Here is an 18,325-nt window from a genome sequence, read left to right on the forward strand (position 1 = left end):
ACAACACGCTGCCGTGACCACACACACGCTGCCGTGACCACACACACGCTGCCATGACCACACAACACGCTGCCATGACCACACAACACGCTGCCATGACCACACAACACGCTGCCATGACCACACAACACGCTGCCACCCGCACACACACGCTGCCATGACCACACACACGCTGCCGTGACCACACACACGCTGCCATGACCACACACACGCTGCCGTGACCACACAACACGCTGCCGTGACCACACAACACGCTGCCATGACCACACAACACGCTGCCATGACCACACAACACGCTGCCATGACCACACAACTCGCTGCCATGACCACACACACGCTGCCATGACCACACAACACGCTGCCATGACCACACAACTCGCTGCCATAACCACACACACGCTGCCATGACCACACAACACGCTGCCATGACCACACACACGCTGCCATGACCACACACACGCTGCCATGACCACACAACACGCTGCCATGACCACACAACACGCTGCCATGACCACACAACACGCGGCCATGACCACACAACACGCTGCCATGACCACACACACGCTGCCGTGACCACACACACGCTGCCATGACCACACAACTCGCTGCCATGACCACACAACACGCTGCCATGACCACACAACACGCTGCCATGACCACACAACACGCTGCCATGACCACACAACACGCTGCCATGACCACACAACTCGCTGCCATGACCACACAACACGCTGCCATGACCACACAACACGCTGCCATGACCACACAACACGCTGCCATGACCACACAACACGCTGCCGTGACCACACAACTCGCTGCCATGACCACACAACACGCTGCCATGACCACACAACACGCTGCCATGACCACACAACACGCTGCCATGACCACACAACACGCTGCCATGACCACACAACACGCTGCCATGACCACACAACACGCTGCCATGACCACACACACACTGCCGTGACCACACACACGCTGCCGTGACCACACAACACGCTGCCATGACCACACAACACGCTGCCATGACCACACAACACGCTGCCATGACCACACAACTCGCTGCCATGACCACACAACTCGCTGCCATGTCAACACAACACGCTGCCATGACGACGCAAGAACAATTACATTGCGCAGTAACAATGTTGCCATAGCAACAACAACATGACCACTGTCACATGATCACCTGTTGACTCACACCCCATCTGAAAACCAGCATAACTACAGCCAATCACAAATGGAGGCGGAGTCTGACGTTTTTCTCTCCGTTGCCTCCTGCTGGAGGAACTGAGAACAGCCGATTACGACTGAATTATGAATCATCTTCCAAGTGTCGGACTGAACTTATCATAAACTGATCAATGTCTGAGATCAGAACGGAAACATCCAAGGCTCTTAGCTTAGCACAAAGACTAAGCATGGGGAACTGTTAGCCTAGCTTAGCACAAAGACTGGAAGCATGGGGAACTGTTAGCCTAGCTTAGCACAAAGACTGGAAGCAATGGAAACAGGTTGCCTAGCTAAGCAGGAAGTAATGCTTTGGGAAACTGTTAGCCTTGAGCTGTTTGTGCTAAGCTAGGCTAACACTCCTGGATTAGGCTCCGGAGAGTTGGATTTCCTTCACAGTTTTGTCTCTTTAAAGTGACATCATTTGATTTCATGTTTGATTTAGGAATCTTGTGATGATGATGATGATGATGATGATGATGATGATGATGATGATGATGATGAGGATGATGACGATGATTTTGATGATGATGATGATGAGGATGATGACGATGATAACGATGAGGATGATGAGGATGATGATGATGATGATGAGGATAGTCAGCTGATCATCAGGGCACGCACTGATGGTCAGCTGACCTGTTTTATCACTTCCTGTCTGTGTAGCAGGCAAATCAGATTAGTTTCCTTATAAAATCTAAAAAACGACCCACACGACAGTTCACAGAATAGAGTTAAAATCACTAACATGACATTTTAGCTTAGCTTTAGCCTTCATGGTGTAACATCGTAGAAGCTAACGGCTGTAAAACTAACAGTTAGCATTCTGTATCAATAAAGCTTGTGTAGAGTAACGGGCGTATTGGTGTTTAGCTTAGCATTAGCATTAGCTAATCAACACTAGTTAAGTATTGATTGTATGATTACAAAAATTATCATTCTTTTATTATCATCATTATGGCAGCTCTTTGATGTTAGCACGGTTAGCATCAAAGAGGCAAACTATTGAGAATCTGAAGGTTTAATTATTTTTATTTCATTAAACATGACAGACGAGCTGTTTGACCTCTGACCCGGGTCAGTCTATCTTTAACCTGACGTGACTGTCGACCTGCACAGGTGAGACAGAGGTGTTTACCTGTGAGGCAGAACTGAGGGCAAAATAAAGAGTCTTGTGGGAGAGGTTCAGGTGTCAGCTGTTAATTAAAAGCACTGAGGATCCCTGGAGTCGAAGAAGAGGAGGAGGAGGAGGAGGAGGAAGAGGAGGAGGAGGAGGAAGACGAGCGTTGATAGAAACCTGAACGATCGTCTTCACACAAACAGACGCAGCTGATCGACAGCAGGTGAGTTTTATTCTTTATTCTACAATTTATTTTAGTCAAATGATTTGAAAAAAGGTTTAATCTTTTCATTAAGATTAGAAGTAAACAAGATTTAAATATATATATATATATGATAAGATGTCATGAACAACTATCTATATAATATGATATATTAATGATAAAATAAATAATACTTTAATTTGATATAATGAACAGTGAGTCAGGAAGCAGGACATCAGGCTGTGGAAGGTCTTGACTCGTGTGGTTTGTGTTGCTGATTGTGTGGTTTGTGTTGCTGATTGTGTGGTTTGTGTTGCTGATTGTTTGGTTTGTGTTGCTGATTGTGTGGTTTGTGTTGCTGATTGTGTGGTTTGTGTTGCTGATTGTTTGGTTTGTGTTGCTGATTGTTTGGTTTGTGTTGCTGATTGTTTGGTTTGTGTTGCTGATTGTTTGGTTTGTGTGGTTTGTGTTGCTGATTGTGTGGTTTGTGTTGCTGATTGTTTGGTTTGTGTTGCTGATTGTGTGGTTTGTGTGGTTTGTGTTGCTGATTGTGTGGTTTGTGTTGCTGATTGTTTGGTTTGTGTTGCTGATTGTTTGGTTTGTGTTGCTGATTGTTTGGTTTGTGTTTCTGATTGTTTGGTTTGTGTTGCTGATTGTTTGGTTTGTGTTGCTGATTGTGTGGTTTGTGTTGCTGATTGTTTGGTTTGTGTTGCTGATTGTGTGGTTTGTGTTGCTGATTGTGTGGTTTGTGTTGCTGATTGTTTGGTTTGTGTTGCTGATTGTGTGGTTTGTGTTGCTGATTGTGTGGTTTGTGTTGCTGATTGTTTGGTTTGTGTTGCTGATTGTGTGGTTTGTGTTGCTGATTGTTTGGTTTGTGTTGCTGATTGTTTGGTTTGTGTTGCTGATTGTTTGGTTTGTGTTGCTGATTGTGTGGTTTGTGTTGCTGATTGTTTGGTTTGTGTTGCTGATTGTTTGGTTTGTGTTGCTGATTGTGTGGTTTGTGTTGCTGATTGTTTGGTTTGTGTTGCTGATTGTTTGGTTTGTGTTGCTGATTGTTTGGTTTGTGTTGCTGATTGTTTGGTTTGTGTTGCTGATTGTGTGGTTTGTGTTGCTGATTGTGTGGTTTGTGTTGCTGATTGTGTGGTTTGTGTTGCTGATTGTTTGGTTTGTGTTGCTGATTGTTTGGTTTGTGTTGCTGATTGTTTGGTTTGTGTTGCTGATTGTGTGGTTTGTGTTGCTGATTGTGTGGTTTGTGTTGCTGATTGTCACGTTTAGGATTCACATGAAACCTTCAGGAAACACTGACATTTTGCTTATTGTTATTTAATTACATAAGAATATTCAAGAAGTAATTGAACAAAATTTGTTGTTTGACTGAACAAAAAATTGGTTGAATTCCACGTCAGGTTCAAACAGCTGATCCACACACCTGATGACATCATGAGCCGGTGGCGTCACTCAGTGGACGAGCTGGCAGCGCGGCGCCGGCAGCAGGGCGAGTGCGAGCGCGCTCAGGAGGCGCTCAGTCGGGTCACTTCCTGTTTCCAACAGCTGGCGGCGTCGCTCGGCAGCTCAGCTGACTGCAGCTTCCTGAGGGACGAGATGGACGAGACCAGGGCGCTCGCTCACCGGATCTGCTGCGGTAGCCACGCCCCCAACCCCCAGAACCACACCCACATACACACCTGTCCACTACACACCTGTCTGTCTCTCACCTGTCTGTCTCTCACCTGTCACCTGTCTGTCTCTCACCTGTCTGTCTCTCACCTGTCTGTCTCTCACCTGTCACCTGTCTGTCTCTCACCTGTCTGTTTGTGTCCAGGTCTGTCTCTCACTGGTCTGTCTCTCACCTGTCTGTCTCTCACCTGTCACCTGTCTGTCTCTCACCTGTCTGTCTCTCACCTGTCACCTGTCTGTCTCTCACCTGTCTGTCTCTCACCTGTCTGTCTCTCACCTGTCTGTCTCTCACCTGTCCACTACACACCTGTCTGTCTCTCACCTGTCTGTCTCTCACCTGTCTGTCTCTCACCTGTCTGTCTCTCACCTGTCTGTCTCTCACCTGTCTGTCTCTCACCTGTCCACTACACACCTGTCTGTGTCTCACCTGTCTGTCTCTCACCTGTCACCTGTCTGTCTCTCACCTGTCTGTTTGTGTCCAGGTCTGTCTCTCACCTGTCTGTTTGTGTCCAGGTCTGTCTCTCACTGGTCTGTCTCTCACCTGTCTGTCTCTCACCTGTCACCTGTCTGTCTCTCACCTGTCTGTCTCTCACCTGTCACCTGTCTGTCTCTCACCTGTCTGTCTCTCACCTGTCTGTCTCTCACCTGTCTGTCTCTCACCTGTCCACTACACACCTGTCTGTCTCTCACCTGTCTGTCTCTCACCTGTCTGTCTCTCACCTGTCTGTCTCTCACCTGTCTGTCTCTCACTGGTCTGTCTCTCACCTGTCTGTCTCTCACCTGTCTGTCTCTCACTGGTCTGTTTGTGTCCAGGTCTGTCTCGGCGCCTGATGCGTCTGCTGTCAGGCACTGACCCCCCCCCCTCGGAGGACAGACAGGTGTCGGAGCGTCTCTTGGTTCTCTTACTCTCAGCGCTGGAGAACTTCCTGTCTGACCTCTGCAAAGCGAGCGATCTGATTGGACAGTTCCCTCTGACTCAGCGCTACGACAGACGCTCGCTGGTGAACACAGGTCAGCTGGTCGTCTGTGATTGGTTGGATCATGTGACACTTTCACTTCTGTGGGAATCAAGTTGAAGCTCAAGCTTCACGTTTCTTTAAAGAACGGACAAGGTGACACTCTCTCTCTCTCTCTCTCACCTGTCTGACCTCTGACCTCTCTCACCTGTCTGACTGCTCCGTCTCTCTCTCGCACCTGTCTGACCTCTGACCTCTCTCTCTCACCTGTCTGACCTCTGACCTCTCTCTCTCTCACACCTGTCTGCCCTCTCTCTCTCACCTGTCTGACTTCGCCGTCTCTCTCTCTCACCTGTCTGACCTCTGACCTCTCTCACCTGTCTGACCTCTCTCTCACCTGTCTGACCTCTGACCTCTCTCACCTGTCTGACCTCTCTCTCACCTGTCTGACCTCTGACCTCTCTCTCACCTGTCTGACCTCTCTCTCTCTCTCTCGCATCTTTCTGACCTCTCTCTCTCACCTGTCTGACCTCTGACCTCTCTCACCTGTCTGACCTCTGACCTCTCTCTCTCTCACCTGTCTGACCTCTGACCTCTCTCACCTGTCTGACCTCTCTCACCTGTCTGACTGCTCCGTCTCTCTCTCTCTCGCACCTGTCTGACCTCTCTCTCACCTGTCTGACCTCTGACCTCTCTCACCTGTCTGACCTCTCTCTCACCTGTCTGACCTCTGACCTCTCTCTCACCTGTCTGACCTCTGACCTCTCTCACCTGTCTGACCTCTCTCTCTCAAACCTGTCCGTCTCTCTCTCACCTGTCTGACCTCTGACCTCTCTCTCTCACCTGTCTGACCTCTGACCTCTCTCTCACCTGTCTGACTTCGCCGCCTCTCTCTCAAACCTGTCCGTCTCTCTCTCTCTCACCTGTCTGACCTCTCTCTCTCGCATCTGTCTGACCTCTCTCTCTCACCTGTCTGACCTCTGACCTCTCTCACCTGTCTGACCTCTCTCTCGCACCTGTCTGACCTCTCTCTCTCACCTGTCTGACTTCGCCGTCTCTCTCTCTCAAACCTGTCCGTCTCTCTCTCACCTGTCTGACCTCTGACCTCTCTCACCTCTGACCTCTCTCACCTGTCTGACCTCTCTCTCTCAAACCTGTCCGTCTCTCTCTCACCTGTTTGACCTCTAACTCTCTCACCTGTCCGTCCTTCTCTCTCACCTGTCTGACCTCTCACCTCTCTCACCTGTCTGACCTCTCCGTCTCTCTCTCACCTCTCTGACCTCTCTCTCTCACCTGTCTGACCTCTGACCTCTCTATCTCACCTGTCTGACCTCTCTCACCTGTGTGACCTCTCTCTCTCACCTGTCTGACCTTTCCCTCTCACCTGTCTGACCTCTCCGTATCTCTCTCACCTGTCTGACCTCTGACCTCTCTCTCACCTGTCTGACCTCTCTCTCTCTCACATGTCTGACGTCTGACCTCTCTCTCTCACCTGTCTGACCTCTCACCTGGCTGACCTTCCCCTCTCACCTGTCTGACCTCTCTCTCTCACCTGTCTGACCTCTCCGTCTCTCTCTCACCTCTCTGACCTCTCTCTCTCACCTGTCTGACCTCTCTATCTCACCTGTCTGACCTCTCTCTCTCACCTGTGTGACCTCTCTCTCTCACCTGTCTGACCTTTCCCTCTCACCTGTCTGACCTCTCCGTATCTCTCTCACCTGTCTGACCTCTGACCTCTCTCTCACCTGTCTGACCTCTCTCTCTCTCACATGTCTGACGTCTGACCTCTCTCTCTCACCTGTCTGACCTCTCACCTGGCTGACCTTCCCCTCTCACCTGTCTGACCTCTCTCTCTCACCTGTCTGACCTCTGACCTCTCTCTCTCTCTCACCTGTCTGACCTCTGACCTCTCTCTCACCTGGCTGACCTCTGACCTCTCTTTCTCACCTGTCTGACCTCTCTCTCTCACCTGGCTGACCTCTCTCACCTGTCTGACCTCTCTCTCTCTCACCTGTCTGACCTCTCTCTCTCACCTGTCTGACCCTCCGTCTCTCTCTCACCTGTCTGACCCTCCGTCTCTCTCTCACCTGTCTGACCTCTCTCTCTCACCTGTCTGACCCTCCGTCTCTCTCTCACCTGTCTGACCTCTCTGTCTCTCTCTCACCTGTCTGACCTCTCTCTCTCTCACCTGTCTGACCTCTGACCTCTGACCTCTCTCTCTCTCTCTCTCTCTCACCTGTCTGACCTCTCCGTCTCTCTCTCACCTGTCTGACCTCTTCGTCTCTCTCTCACCTGTCTGACCTCTCTGTCTCTCTCTCACCTGTCTGACCTCTCTCTCTCACCTGTCTGACCTCTCTCTCTCACCTATCTGACCTCTCTCTCTCACCTGTCTGACCTCTCTCTCACCTGTCTGACCTCTCTATCTCACCTGTCTGACCTCTCCGTCTCTCTCTCACCTGTCTGACCTCTCTCTCTCTCACCTGTCTGACCTCTCTCTCACCTGGCTGACCTCTGACCTCTCTCACCTGTCTGACCTCTCTCATCTGTCTGACCTCTCTCTCTCACCGGTCTGACCTCTCTCTCACCTGTCTGACCTCTCTCTCTCACCTCTCTGACCTCTCTCTCTCACCTGTCTGACCTCTCTCTCCCCTGTCTGACCTCTCTTTCTCACCTGTCTGACCTCTCCGTCTCTCTCTCACCTGTCTGACCTCTCTCTCTCTCACCTGTCTGACCTCTCTCTCACCTGGCTGACCTCTGACCTCTCTCACCTGTCTGACCTCTCTCATCTGCCTGACCTCTCTCTCTCACCGGTCTGACCCTCCGTTTCTCCCTCTCACCTGTCTGACCTCTTTCTCTCTCACCTGTCTGACCTCTCTCTCTCTCACCTGTCTGACCTCTCTCTCTCTCACCTGGCTGACCTCTCTTTCTTACCTGTCTGACCTCTCCGTCTCTCTCTCACCTGTCTGACCTCTCTCGCCTGTCTGACCTCTGACCTCTCTCTCTCTCCTGTCTGACCTCTCTCTCACCTGGCTGACCTCTCTCACCTGTCTGACCTCTCTCTCTCTCATCTGGCTGACCTCTCTTTCTTACCTGTCTGACCTCTCCGTCTCTCTCTCTCTCACCTGGCTGACCTCTCTCTCTCTTTCTTACCTGTCTGACCTCTCCGTCTCTCTCTCACCTGTCTGACCTCTTTCCCTCTCACCTGTCTGACCTCTCTCTCTCTCTCCTGTCTGACCCTCCGTCTCTCTCTCTCTCTCCTGTCTGACCTCTGACCTCTCTCTCTCACCTGTCTGACCTCTGACCTCTCTCACCTCTGACCTCTCTCTCACCTGTCTGACCTCTCTCTCTCAAACCTGTCCGTCTCTCTCTCACCTGTCTGACCTCTGACCTCTCTCACCTCTGACCTCTCTCTCACCTGTCTGACCTCTCTCTCTCAAACCTGTCCGTCTCTCTCTCTCACCTGTCTGACCTCTCTCTCTCACCTGTCTGACCTCTCTCTCTCTCACCTGTCCGTCCCTCTCTCTCACTCATCTGTCTGACCTCTCTCTCTCACCGGTCCGACCTCTCTCTCTCTCACCTGTCCGTCCCTCTTTCTCACCTGTCTGACCTCTCCGTCTCTCTCACCTCTCTGACCTCTCTCTCTCACCTGTCTGACCTCTCCGTCTCTCTCTCACCTCTCTGACCTCTCTCTCACCTGTCTGACCTCTGACCTCTCTATCTCACCTGTCTGACCTCTCTCTCACCTGTCTGACCTCTGACCTCTCTATCTCACCTGTCTGACCTCTCTCTCTCACCTGTCTGACCTCTCCGTCTCTCTCTCACCTGTCTGACCTCTCCGTCTCTCTCTCACCTGTCTGACCTCTCTCTCTCACCTGTCTGACCTCTCTCTTTCACCTGTCTGACCTCTCTCTCACCTGTCTGACCTCTCTCTCTCACCTGTCTGACCTCTCTCTCACCTGTCTGACCCTCCGTCTCTCTCTCTCACCTGTCTGACCTCTCTCTCTCTCACCTGTCTGACCTCTGACCTCTCTCTCTCACCTGTCTGACCTCTCCGTCTCTCTCTCACCTGTCTGACCTCTCCGTCTCTCTCTCACCTGTCTGACCTCTCTCTCTCACCTGTCTGACCTCTCTCTCTCACCTATCTGACCTCTCTCTCTCACCTGTCTGACCTCTCTCTCACCTGTCTGACCTCTCTATCTCACCTGTCTGACCTCTCCGTCTCTCTCTCACCTGTCTGACCTCTCTCTCTCTCACCTGTCTGACCTCTCTCTCACCTGGCTGACCTCTGACCTCTCTCACCTGTCTGACCTCTCTCATCTGTCTGACCTCTCTCTCTCACCGGTCTGACCTCTCTCTCACCTGGCTGACCTCTCTCACCTGTCTGACCTCTCTCTCTCTCACCTGACTGACCTCTCTTTCTTACCTGTCTGACCTCTCCGTCTCTCTCTCTCTCACCTGGCTGACCTCTCTCTCTCTCTCACCTGTCTGACTTCTCTCTCTCACCTGTCTGACCTCTCCGTATCTCTCTCACCTGTCTGACCTCTCTCTCACCTGGCTGACCTCTCTCTCTCACCGGTCTGACCTCTCTCTCACCTGGCTGACCTCTCTCACCTGTCTGACCTCTCTCTCTCTCACCTGACTGACCTCTCTTTCTTACCTGTCTGACCTCTCCGTCTCTCTCTCTCTCACCTGTCTGACCTCTCTCTCTCTCTCACCTGTCTGACTTCTCTCTCTCACCTGTCTGACCTCTTTCTCTCACCTGGCTGACCTCTCCGTCTCCCTCTCACCTGTCTGACCTCTTTCTCTCTCACCTGTCTGACCTCTGACCTCTCTCTCTCACCTGTCTGACCCTCCGTCTCTCTCTCTCTCTCTCCTGTCCAGGGTGCATGGATGGTGTGGTGGGCGTGGCCGCTCGGGTGGCATTAGTCCAGGTGCCCTGGCTCACCTTAGAGGAGGAGTCAAGTCCTGATCTAACCAATCACATCGCTGGACTGGAGACGATGCTGCGCGAGATGCAACTGAGGGTGAGAGAGAACGTTTTGCTCTCTGAGGATCTGATCGACTCTTCAGCCTGGCGCCGCTTCTTCATTTAAACGTGTGGCGTCCTACAGGTGCCTGTGGCGTTTTGGTCTGTGGAGGCGACTCAGCCGGCCTGGGTCGAAGGTCGCGGGGAGGTGGACGAGCCACATGACAGCCTGGAGGATCTGATGGAGGTCGAGGTCGTTGCCAACAACATGGCCGCCTGCTGCCAGCCGCCGTGCTGTGGACTGGGCTGTGTTGGGTAGAAGAGGGGGGGGCTCATCTCTTCTTATTCGCACAAACAGGAAGTAGAATTATTATCAATCAACAAATCGTTGTCAATGACCTCGAAGAATCAATTTCATGTTGTCTGTTCAAACTAAATGTTCTTTATTTTAAAACCATATTATAACAGGAAGTATGAAGATTAAGTTAAGTTATAATTATTTCACATAAGTTATTCTGAATAAAAAGCTGTAAAATGTCTCATTCAAACCTCAGTGAGGATAATGGATTCGTATTTTGAGATAAAAATATTGATGTGATTGAACAGGAAGTAAAACTGGGTGAGTGTAGAACTGTTGTTTGATGAGAAGAACAGTTTCAACTGAAGGTTCCTGAGCGTTCCAGACGGACTCCACCACCAAGTCACAGAACTTTGTTTCAGCTGAAAAATTAAATTAATCCATATTGAACTCGTGTAAATACACAGGAGACGAAATGTATCACATTGTCTTTGTAGAGAAATAAACTTCTGTAGTAATCAGCAATAAGACAAACAAGAAATAACAGAATAGAAACACAATCATAAACATATATATACCTTTTAACACCGTACAATTATGGATATACACAGCAGAAAACACATGGTGAACTGAATGGTGAAAATCAAAACATAAGAGACGTCATGAAGCCTTGAGCCAATCAGAGCAGAGTTGTGACATCACCGGTGCAGCAGCTGGAGAACATCTGTCTGACAGCAGCAAGCTCACTCCAACATCTGTTGAGGTCACGTGACCTGCAGCGCTCGGACCAGCATGCATCACGTGCAACGCACCCGGGGACTTCCTCTGAACTTTCTGTTACATAAACGTTTTATTTATCACTTTAAATCCAAACAAACGAGTTGTCAAAGTGTTGAATTAAGAACTTTATTTAACATGAAAATACTGTACAAACAGACGTAACACAGACAGAAAGAGAGGGAGAAGAAGAAGAGGAGGAAGAAGAAGAAAATGTGGAGCTGCTTCACTTCTGGAAGGTCGAATGTAGATGAGCTTTAAAGGCTGAAAGAGACAAACAGAGTTAGAACTACAGTTCCCATCAGCCCCTGCTGCCAGCTGACCAGTGATAAATAACCAATGACTTTGACCTGAACCACAAGGCTACAGATCGGTGACTCGTTATCTTCAGTGGGAAAGGATTTGATCAATAAATAATAAAACTAATCAATAAGAAGTTAACAAGTTAAATGTTTCAAATCAATTGATCAACGTTATTGTGGATTTTCCTTCTTTATGATCAAATGTCATAATGATCATATTATGAGATGACTCCTCCCTCTGAACTTTCTCCACAGGAACGTCACTGAAACGTGTGTTGTTCATTATTGTGTAAGAGTCTCTCTCACCTTCTTGATCGTCCCACAGTTCGGCTGCCGTGGCGTTTAAAGGAGACTCGTTGTTTGGTTCTGAAACACAACCACACACGCGTCATTGTGACATCACTTCCTGAGTCCTCAGCCCAGTGTAATGTCGACCAGTCGTCCCAGCGTGTGTGTTTTGACCGTACCTCCCAGCAGGCTCTGGATGGACAGCAGGATGGAGCGGACGTCGTACAGCGCCGACCACTTCTCCTTCAGGATGTCCAGACAGATGAACCCGTTGTCGTCCACGTTGGGATGGAAACACGGCGTCACAAACTTCACACGAGGAGCCTGGTACGGGTAACCGGCGGGAAAATCCAGAGACAGGCGGTACCTGAGGCCCTCGTACACCTGAGACAGACAAGGGACCAGAGAGAGACAGGTCATGACCGGGTGGTACACCACAGGGACACAGTGTGTGTGTGTGTCTGTGTGTGTGTGGACGTACCGTCCCCTGAGCTCCGTTGATGGTTCCGACCCATTTGAAAAGATTATCTGATTCTGGAAACGCTGAGATCCCCTTATCACCGGACATCTGTCAGACAGGGACACGAGGTCAGAGACAGCCCGACCATGATGACATCATCAGACATGAAAGAAAAACTCACCATCAGAGTCATGAGCTCCTGCTGCAGCCTACACAACACACACACAGACACACACACACACAGACACACACACAGGTTACAGATCAGACCTTATTGAAGTGACCCAGGACCTGGTCCAGACCTGGGTCAGACCAGAACCAGCAGAACAGACAAGAGGCGAGTTAAGCATTACATTAGAGTCACTTCAAAATAAAAGCGACCTTCCTGTGGGACCACACATTTGTAGAGTCTGAATGAAATAATTAACAAGTCAACTATTTATTGAGAATACAGAAAATGTGTTGAACATGACCATGAAACTATCAATGAGACAATTGACACTTAATTATAAATAATAATTGGATTTCCCAATATTGTCAGAGTGAGACTGAGGTGATGTCATAGTTAAGAAGTTATTCTACATTAAAGTTTATTCTTCACAGATGTACTAATTTGTGAAGTCTCAATTTTCTCATTAGAAGTTTCATGTTGAGTCAATGTTTTTTTTTATCATAATTCTAAGTTATTATTCATCATTACTTCAACTCATTAGTTCCCTGGTGCGTTCCCAGACGGAACACCACATCCCAGTCAGGTCGCTTTTATTGTGAAACCACTGGTACCGTAATACTTGTAGAAACCGGTGGTGTGGGTTCTCACCGTTTGGACACCGAGCCTCTGGCCGCGCTGCCGCCGCTCTCGCTGCCCTTCAGAGCGGCCGGTGAGGAAGCTGCTCCCGCTGCGGGGTCCATGTTCTGAGAGGCCATGATGAACGGTTCCGGTTCCTGCTGGACAGAGACAAAGACCGGGTCAGAGCCGGACGCACACCACGCCCACTGCCCCGGTCCCCGGTAGTCAGCAGCTAAACGGTAGTAACCGGAAGGGTCAGCAAACACAAGTCCCACAACTGTCCACCTGAGCCCGGTGTCTCCTAACGGACGGTCCGGTGTCTCCTAACGACCGGTCCGGTGTCTCCTAACGGACGGTCCGGTGTCTCCTAACGACCGGTCCGGTGTCTCCTAAAGACCGGTCCGGTGTCTCCTAAAGACCGGTCCGGTGTCTCCTAACGACCGGTCCGGTGTCTCCTAACGACCGGTCCGGTGTCTCCTAACGACCGGTCCGGTGTCTCCTAACGACCGGTCCGGTGTCTCCTAACGGACGGTCCGGTGTCTCCTAAAGACCGGTCCGGTGTCTCCTAACGACCGGTCCGGTGTCTCCTAACTGACGGTCCGGTGTTTCCTAACTGACGGTCCGGTGTCTCCTAACGGACGGTCCGGTGTCTCCTAAAGACCGGTCCGGTGTCTCCTAACTGACGGTCCGGTGTCTCCTAACGGACGGTCCGGTGTCTCCTAAAGACCGGTCCGGTGTCTCCTAACGACCGGTCCGGTGTCTCTTAACGGACGGTCCGGTGTCTCCTAACGACCGGTCCGGTGTCTCTTAACGGACGGTCCGGTGTCTCCTAACGGACGGTCCGGTGTCTCCTAACGACCGGTCCGGTGTCTCCTAACGACCGGTCCGGTGTCTCCTAACGGACGGTCCGGTGTCTCTTAACGGACGGTCCGGTGTCTCCTAAAGACCGGTCCGGTGTCTCCTAACGACCGGTCCGGTGTCTCCTAACGGACGGTCCGGTGTCTCTTAACGGACGGTCCGGTGTCTCCTAAAGACCGGTCCGGTGTCTCCTAACGACCGGTCCGGTGTCTCCTAACGACCGGTCCGGTGTCTCCTAACGACCGGTCCGGTGTCTCCTAACGGACGGTCCGGTGTCTCCTAACGGACGGTCCGGTGTCTCCTAAAGACCGGTCCGGTGTCTCCTAAAGACCGGTCCGGTGTCTCCTAACGGATCCGCTGAATTCGCATGTTAGCATCTGATTTCAGCTTTAGCTTATAGCTAGCAGCAGGCTAGCTGAGCGTTAGCTTCGCTATTAGCCTGTTTACCACTGACGTCACACCGCGGATACACGCAATACTTCCTCGCGTTTACACCCGCACGTATCCCGGTTGAATCCGGGGGTTAAATCCGGTGTTTAATCCCGGTGGAACCGGGGGACTCACCGTGTCCGGGAGTCCGGGTCCAAGCTGCGTCTGCCGGATTCAAACCAAGCACTCTGCCGCCCCTCGGTTTAAACTGACGCTCCGTCACAGACGCAGCCAATCAGCGCCAGACTTTTAAAAACAAACCACCTCCTGTCGACCAATGAGAAGAGTGACAACGATGGGAACCGCGCTCTTATTGGACAGGAGGAACTTCCGTAACGTGACATCACAGAGTGGAAACAAAGACAGAAATAAACAGATTTTTTTTACCTTTGATGTGTAATATTTATTAAAAGGAAACATTTCACAAACATTTCTATGATATTTCACGTTTCCAGATTTCATTTAAACAACAAAATCAACGCACCATCTGTGATTGCTCATCAGCTGGTTGGCTGCTGTCCGCATGGGGGCGCTCCACACCGGGACTCTGACGACAGAAGAAGACGGAGGCGCCGGAAGTGGTGATGTTATTTTGAAGTAGTTTCTTTATTTCCAGTCTGTGGTCGATTCTGCCTCAGACAAGATGAACGCGCCTCCCGCCTTCGAGTCGTTCCTGCTGTTCGAAGGAGAGAAGAAGATCAGCATCAGCAAAGACACGAAGGTTCCCAACGCGTGTCTGTTCACCCTGAACAAAGAGGACCACACACTGGGCAACATCATCCGAGCGTGAGAGGCTGCACACATGCTAACAGGGGGCTAGAGACATGCTAACAGGAGGCTAGAGACATGCTAACAGGAGGCTACAGACACAGCTAACAGGAGGCTAGAGACATGCTAACAGGAGGCTAGAGACACATGCTACCAGGAGGCTACACACATGCTAACAGGAGGCTACAGACACATGCTACCAGGAGGCTACACACATGCTAACAGGAGGCTAGAGACATGCTAACAGGAGGCTAGAGACATGCTAACAGGTGGCTACAGACACAGCTAACAGGAGGCTAGAGACATGCTAACAGGGGGCTACAGACACAGCTAACAGAGGCTACACACATGCTAACAGGAGGCTACACACATGCTAACAGGAGAATACACACATGCTAACAGGAGGCTACACACATGCTAACAGGAGAATACACACATGCTAACAGGAGGCTACAGACATGCTAACAGGAGGCTAGAGACATGCTAACAGGGGGCTACAGACACAGCTAACAGGAGGCTACACACATGCTAACAGGAGGATACACACATGCTAACAGGAGAATACACACATGCTAACAGGAGGCTACACACATGCTAACAGGAGGCTACACACATGCTAACAGGAGGCTACAGACACAGCTAACAGAGGCTACACAAATGCGAACAGGAGGCTACACACATGCTAACAGGAGGCTACACACACAGCTAACAGGAGGCTACACACATGCTAACAGGAGGCTACACACACAGCTAACAGGAGGCTAGACACATGCTAACAGGAGGCTACACACACAGCTAACAGGAGGCTACAGACACAGCTAACAGGAGGCTACAGACACAGCTAACAGGAGGCTACAGACACATGCTAACAGGAGGCTACACACATGCTAACAGGAGGCTACAGACACAGCTAACAGGAGGCTACACACATGCTAACAGGAGGCTACACACACAGCTAACAGGAGGCTACACACATGCTAACAGGAGGCTACACACACAGCTAACAGGAGGCTACAGACACAGCTAACAGGAGGCTACAGACACATGCTAACAGGAGGCTACACACATGCTAACAGGAGGCTACAGACACAGCTAACAGGAGGCTACACACATGCTAACAGGAGGCTACACACATGCTAACAGGAGGCTACACACATGCTAACAGGAGGCTAGAGACATGCTAACAGGAGGCTACAGACACAGCTAATCAGATGCCACACAGGCTACAGCCTCAGAAGACAGGGCTCAGTACTAGTTTTCACCTTTTATTGTGAAAGGTTCTAATTGAGTCCTGACAGGAAGTGCTCTGAAACTAAATTTATAGTGAAACATCAGTTTTTTTTATACATTGGATACAAACCTGCTCATGTTTGTTTGTTTCTCAGTCAGCTGTTGAAGGATCCTCAGGTTCTGTTCGCTGGTTATAAGGTTCCTCATCCTCTAGAACACAAGATCGTCATCAGAGTCCAGACCACACCTGACTACAGTCCACAGGTAACACACACACACACACACACACACACCTGACTACAGTCCACAGGTAACACACACACACCTGACTACAGTCCACAGGTAACACACACACACACACACACACACACACACACCTGACTACAGTCCACAGGTAACACACACACACCTGACTACAGTCCACAGGTAACACACACACACACACACCTGACTACAGTCCACAGGTAACACACACACACACACACACCTGACTACAGTCCACAGGTAACACACACACACACACCTGACTACAGTCCACAGGTAACACACACACACACACCTGACTACAGTCCACAGGTAACACACACACACACCTGACTACAGTCCACAGGTAACACACACACACACACACACACACATGACTACAGTCCACAGGTAACACACACACACACACACACATGACTACAGTCCACAGGTAACACACACACCTGACCACAGTCCACAGGTAACACACACACCTGACTACAGTCCACAGGTAACACACACACACCTGACTACAGTCCACAGGTAACACACACACACACACCTGACTACAGTCCACAGGTAACACACACACACACCTGACTACAGTCCACAGGTAACACACACACACACACACACCTGACTACAGTCCACAAATAACACACACCTGACTACAGTCCACAAATAACACACACCTGACTACAGTCCACAGGTAACACACACACCTGACTACAGTCCACAGGTAACACACACACACACACCTGACTACAGTCCACAAATAACACACACACCTGACTACAGTCCACAGGTAACACACACCTGACTACAGTCCACAAATAACACACACCTGACTACAGTCCACAGGTAACACACACACCTGACTACAGTCCACAGGTAACACACACACACACCTGACTACAGTCCACAGGTAACACACACACACACACCTGACTACAGTCCACAGGTAACACACACACACACACCTGACTACAGTCCACAGGTAACACACACACACACCTGACTACAGTCCACAGGTAACACACACACACACCTGACTACAGTCCACAGGTAACACACACACACACCTGACTACAGTCCACAGGTAACACACACACACACCTGACTACAGTCCACAGGTAACACACACACACACCTGACTACAGTCCACAGGTAACACACACACACCTGACTACAGTCCACAGGTAACACACACACACACACACACTCTGACAGGTCGAGGTGTTTTATTAACAGGAAATGGTTTCCGTTGTTTTGACAGGAAGCGTTTACAAACGCCATCACAGATCTGATCAGCGAGCTGTCTCTTCTGGAGGAACGCTTCCGAGTCGCCATCAAAGATAAGCAGGAAGGGATTGAGTGATGCCGCCCCCCCACAATGCCAATACCTGCGTGTTTATTTTTATAAATAAAGTCTGTGATGTCACAACCTTGTGAATGAGTTTCAACTTTCTGCTCAGTTGATGGTTTTAGATCTGGTTACTGGTTACCAGTAGCTGCATCCGTTCCAAAACACCGGTACTCTGCATCGACCAATCAGCTGCTCCCTCACTGCGAGGGACAGCTGTCACTCAACATCAGGACAGGAACTGTCCTGGCTTCTAAACGGTGATGGACAGGAAGTCCTCACATCTAACTCCAGACTGAAGACATCTCTTCAGACCACACCTCAGATAAATAAAATAAGTAGAACTTATGCGTCACTCACACATA

General features: G+C 50.2%; 3 protein-coding genes across 3 annotated transcripts; 2 read left to right on the top strand and 1 right to left on the bottom strand.

Moving 5' to 3' along the window:
- Positions 1-3,995: 3,995 nt before the first annotated feature.
- Positions 3,996-10,473, top strand: zgc:109913 (regulator of G-protein signaling 9-binding protein). The gene is made up of 4 exons (XM_061070685.1): positions 3,996-4,197; positions 5,046-5,243; positions 10,070-10,212; positions 10,300-10,473. Exons 1-4 carry the CDS (start codon positions 3,996-3,998, stop codon positions 10,471-10,473), a joined length of 717 nt encoding a protein of 238 aa, XP_060926668.1.
- An 899-nt stretch (positions 10,474-11,372) lies between these two features.
- On the bottom strand, positions 11,373-14,548 carry ube2c (ubiquitin-conjugating enzyme E2C). Its single transcript, XM_061070344.1, has 7 exons — positions 14,492-14,548; positions 13,100-13,224; positions 12,461-12,488; positions 12,301-12,387; positions 11,999-12,203; positions 11,838-11,897; positions 11,373-11,493 (listed from the first exon to the last, which is right to left on the bottom strand). Exons 2-7 carry the CDS (start codon positions 13,204-13,206, stop codon positions 11,456-11,458), a joined length of 525 nt encoding a protein of 174 aa, XP_060926327.1. The 5' UTR covers positions 13,207-13,224; positions 14,492-14,548; the 3' UTR covers positions 11,373-11,455.
- Positions 14,549-14,919: 371 nt separating this feature from the next.
- polr2j (RNA polymerase II subunit J) lies at positions 14,920-18,041 on the top strand. Its single transcript, XM_061070134.1, has 3 exons — positions 14,920-15,142; positions 16,510-16,618; positions 17,874-18,041. The coding sequence occupies exons 1-3, from the start codon at positions 15,000-15,002 to the stop codon at positions 17,973-17,975; spliced, it is 354 nt and encodes a 117-aa protein (XP_060926117.1). The 5' UTR covers positions 14,920-14,999; the 3' UTR covers positions 17,976-18,041.
- The last annotated feature ends 284 nt before the right edge of the window (positions 18,042-18,325 follow it).

The sequence above is a fragment of the Limanda limanda genome, chromosome 4 (genome assembly GCF_963576545.1).
Source record: "Limanda limanda chromosome 4, fLimLim1.1, whole genome shotgun sequence".
In the NCBI taxonomy this organism is placed as follows: Eukaryota; Metazoa; Chordata; class Actinopteri; order Pleuronectiformes; family Pleuronectidae; genus Limanda; species Limanda limanda.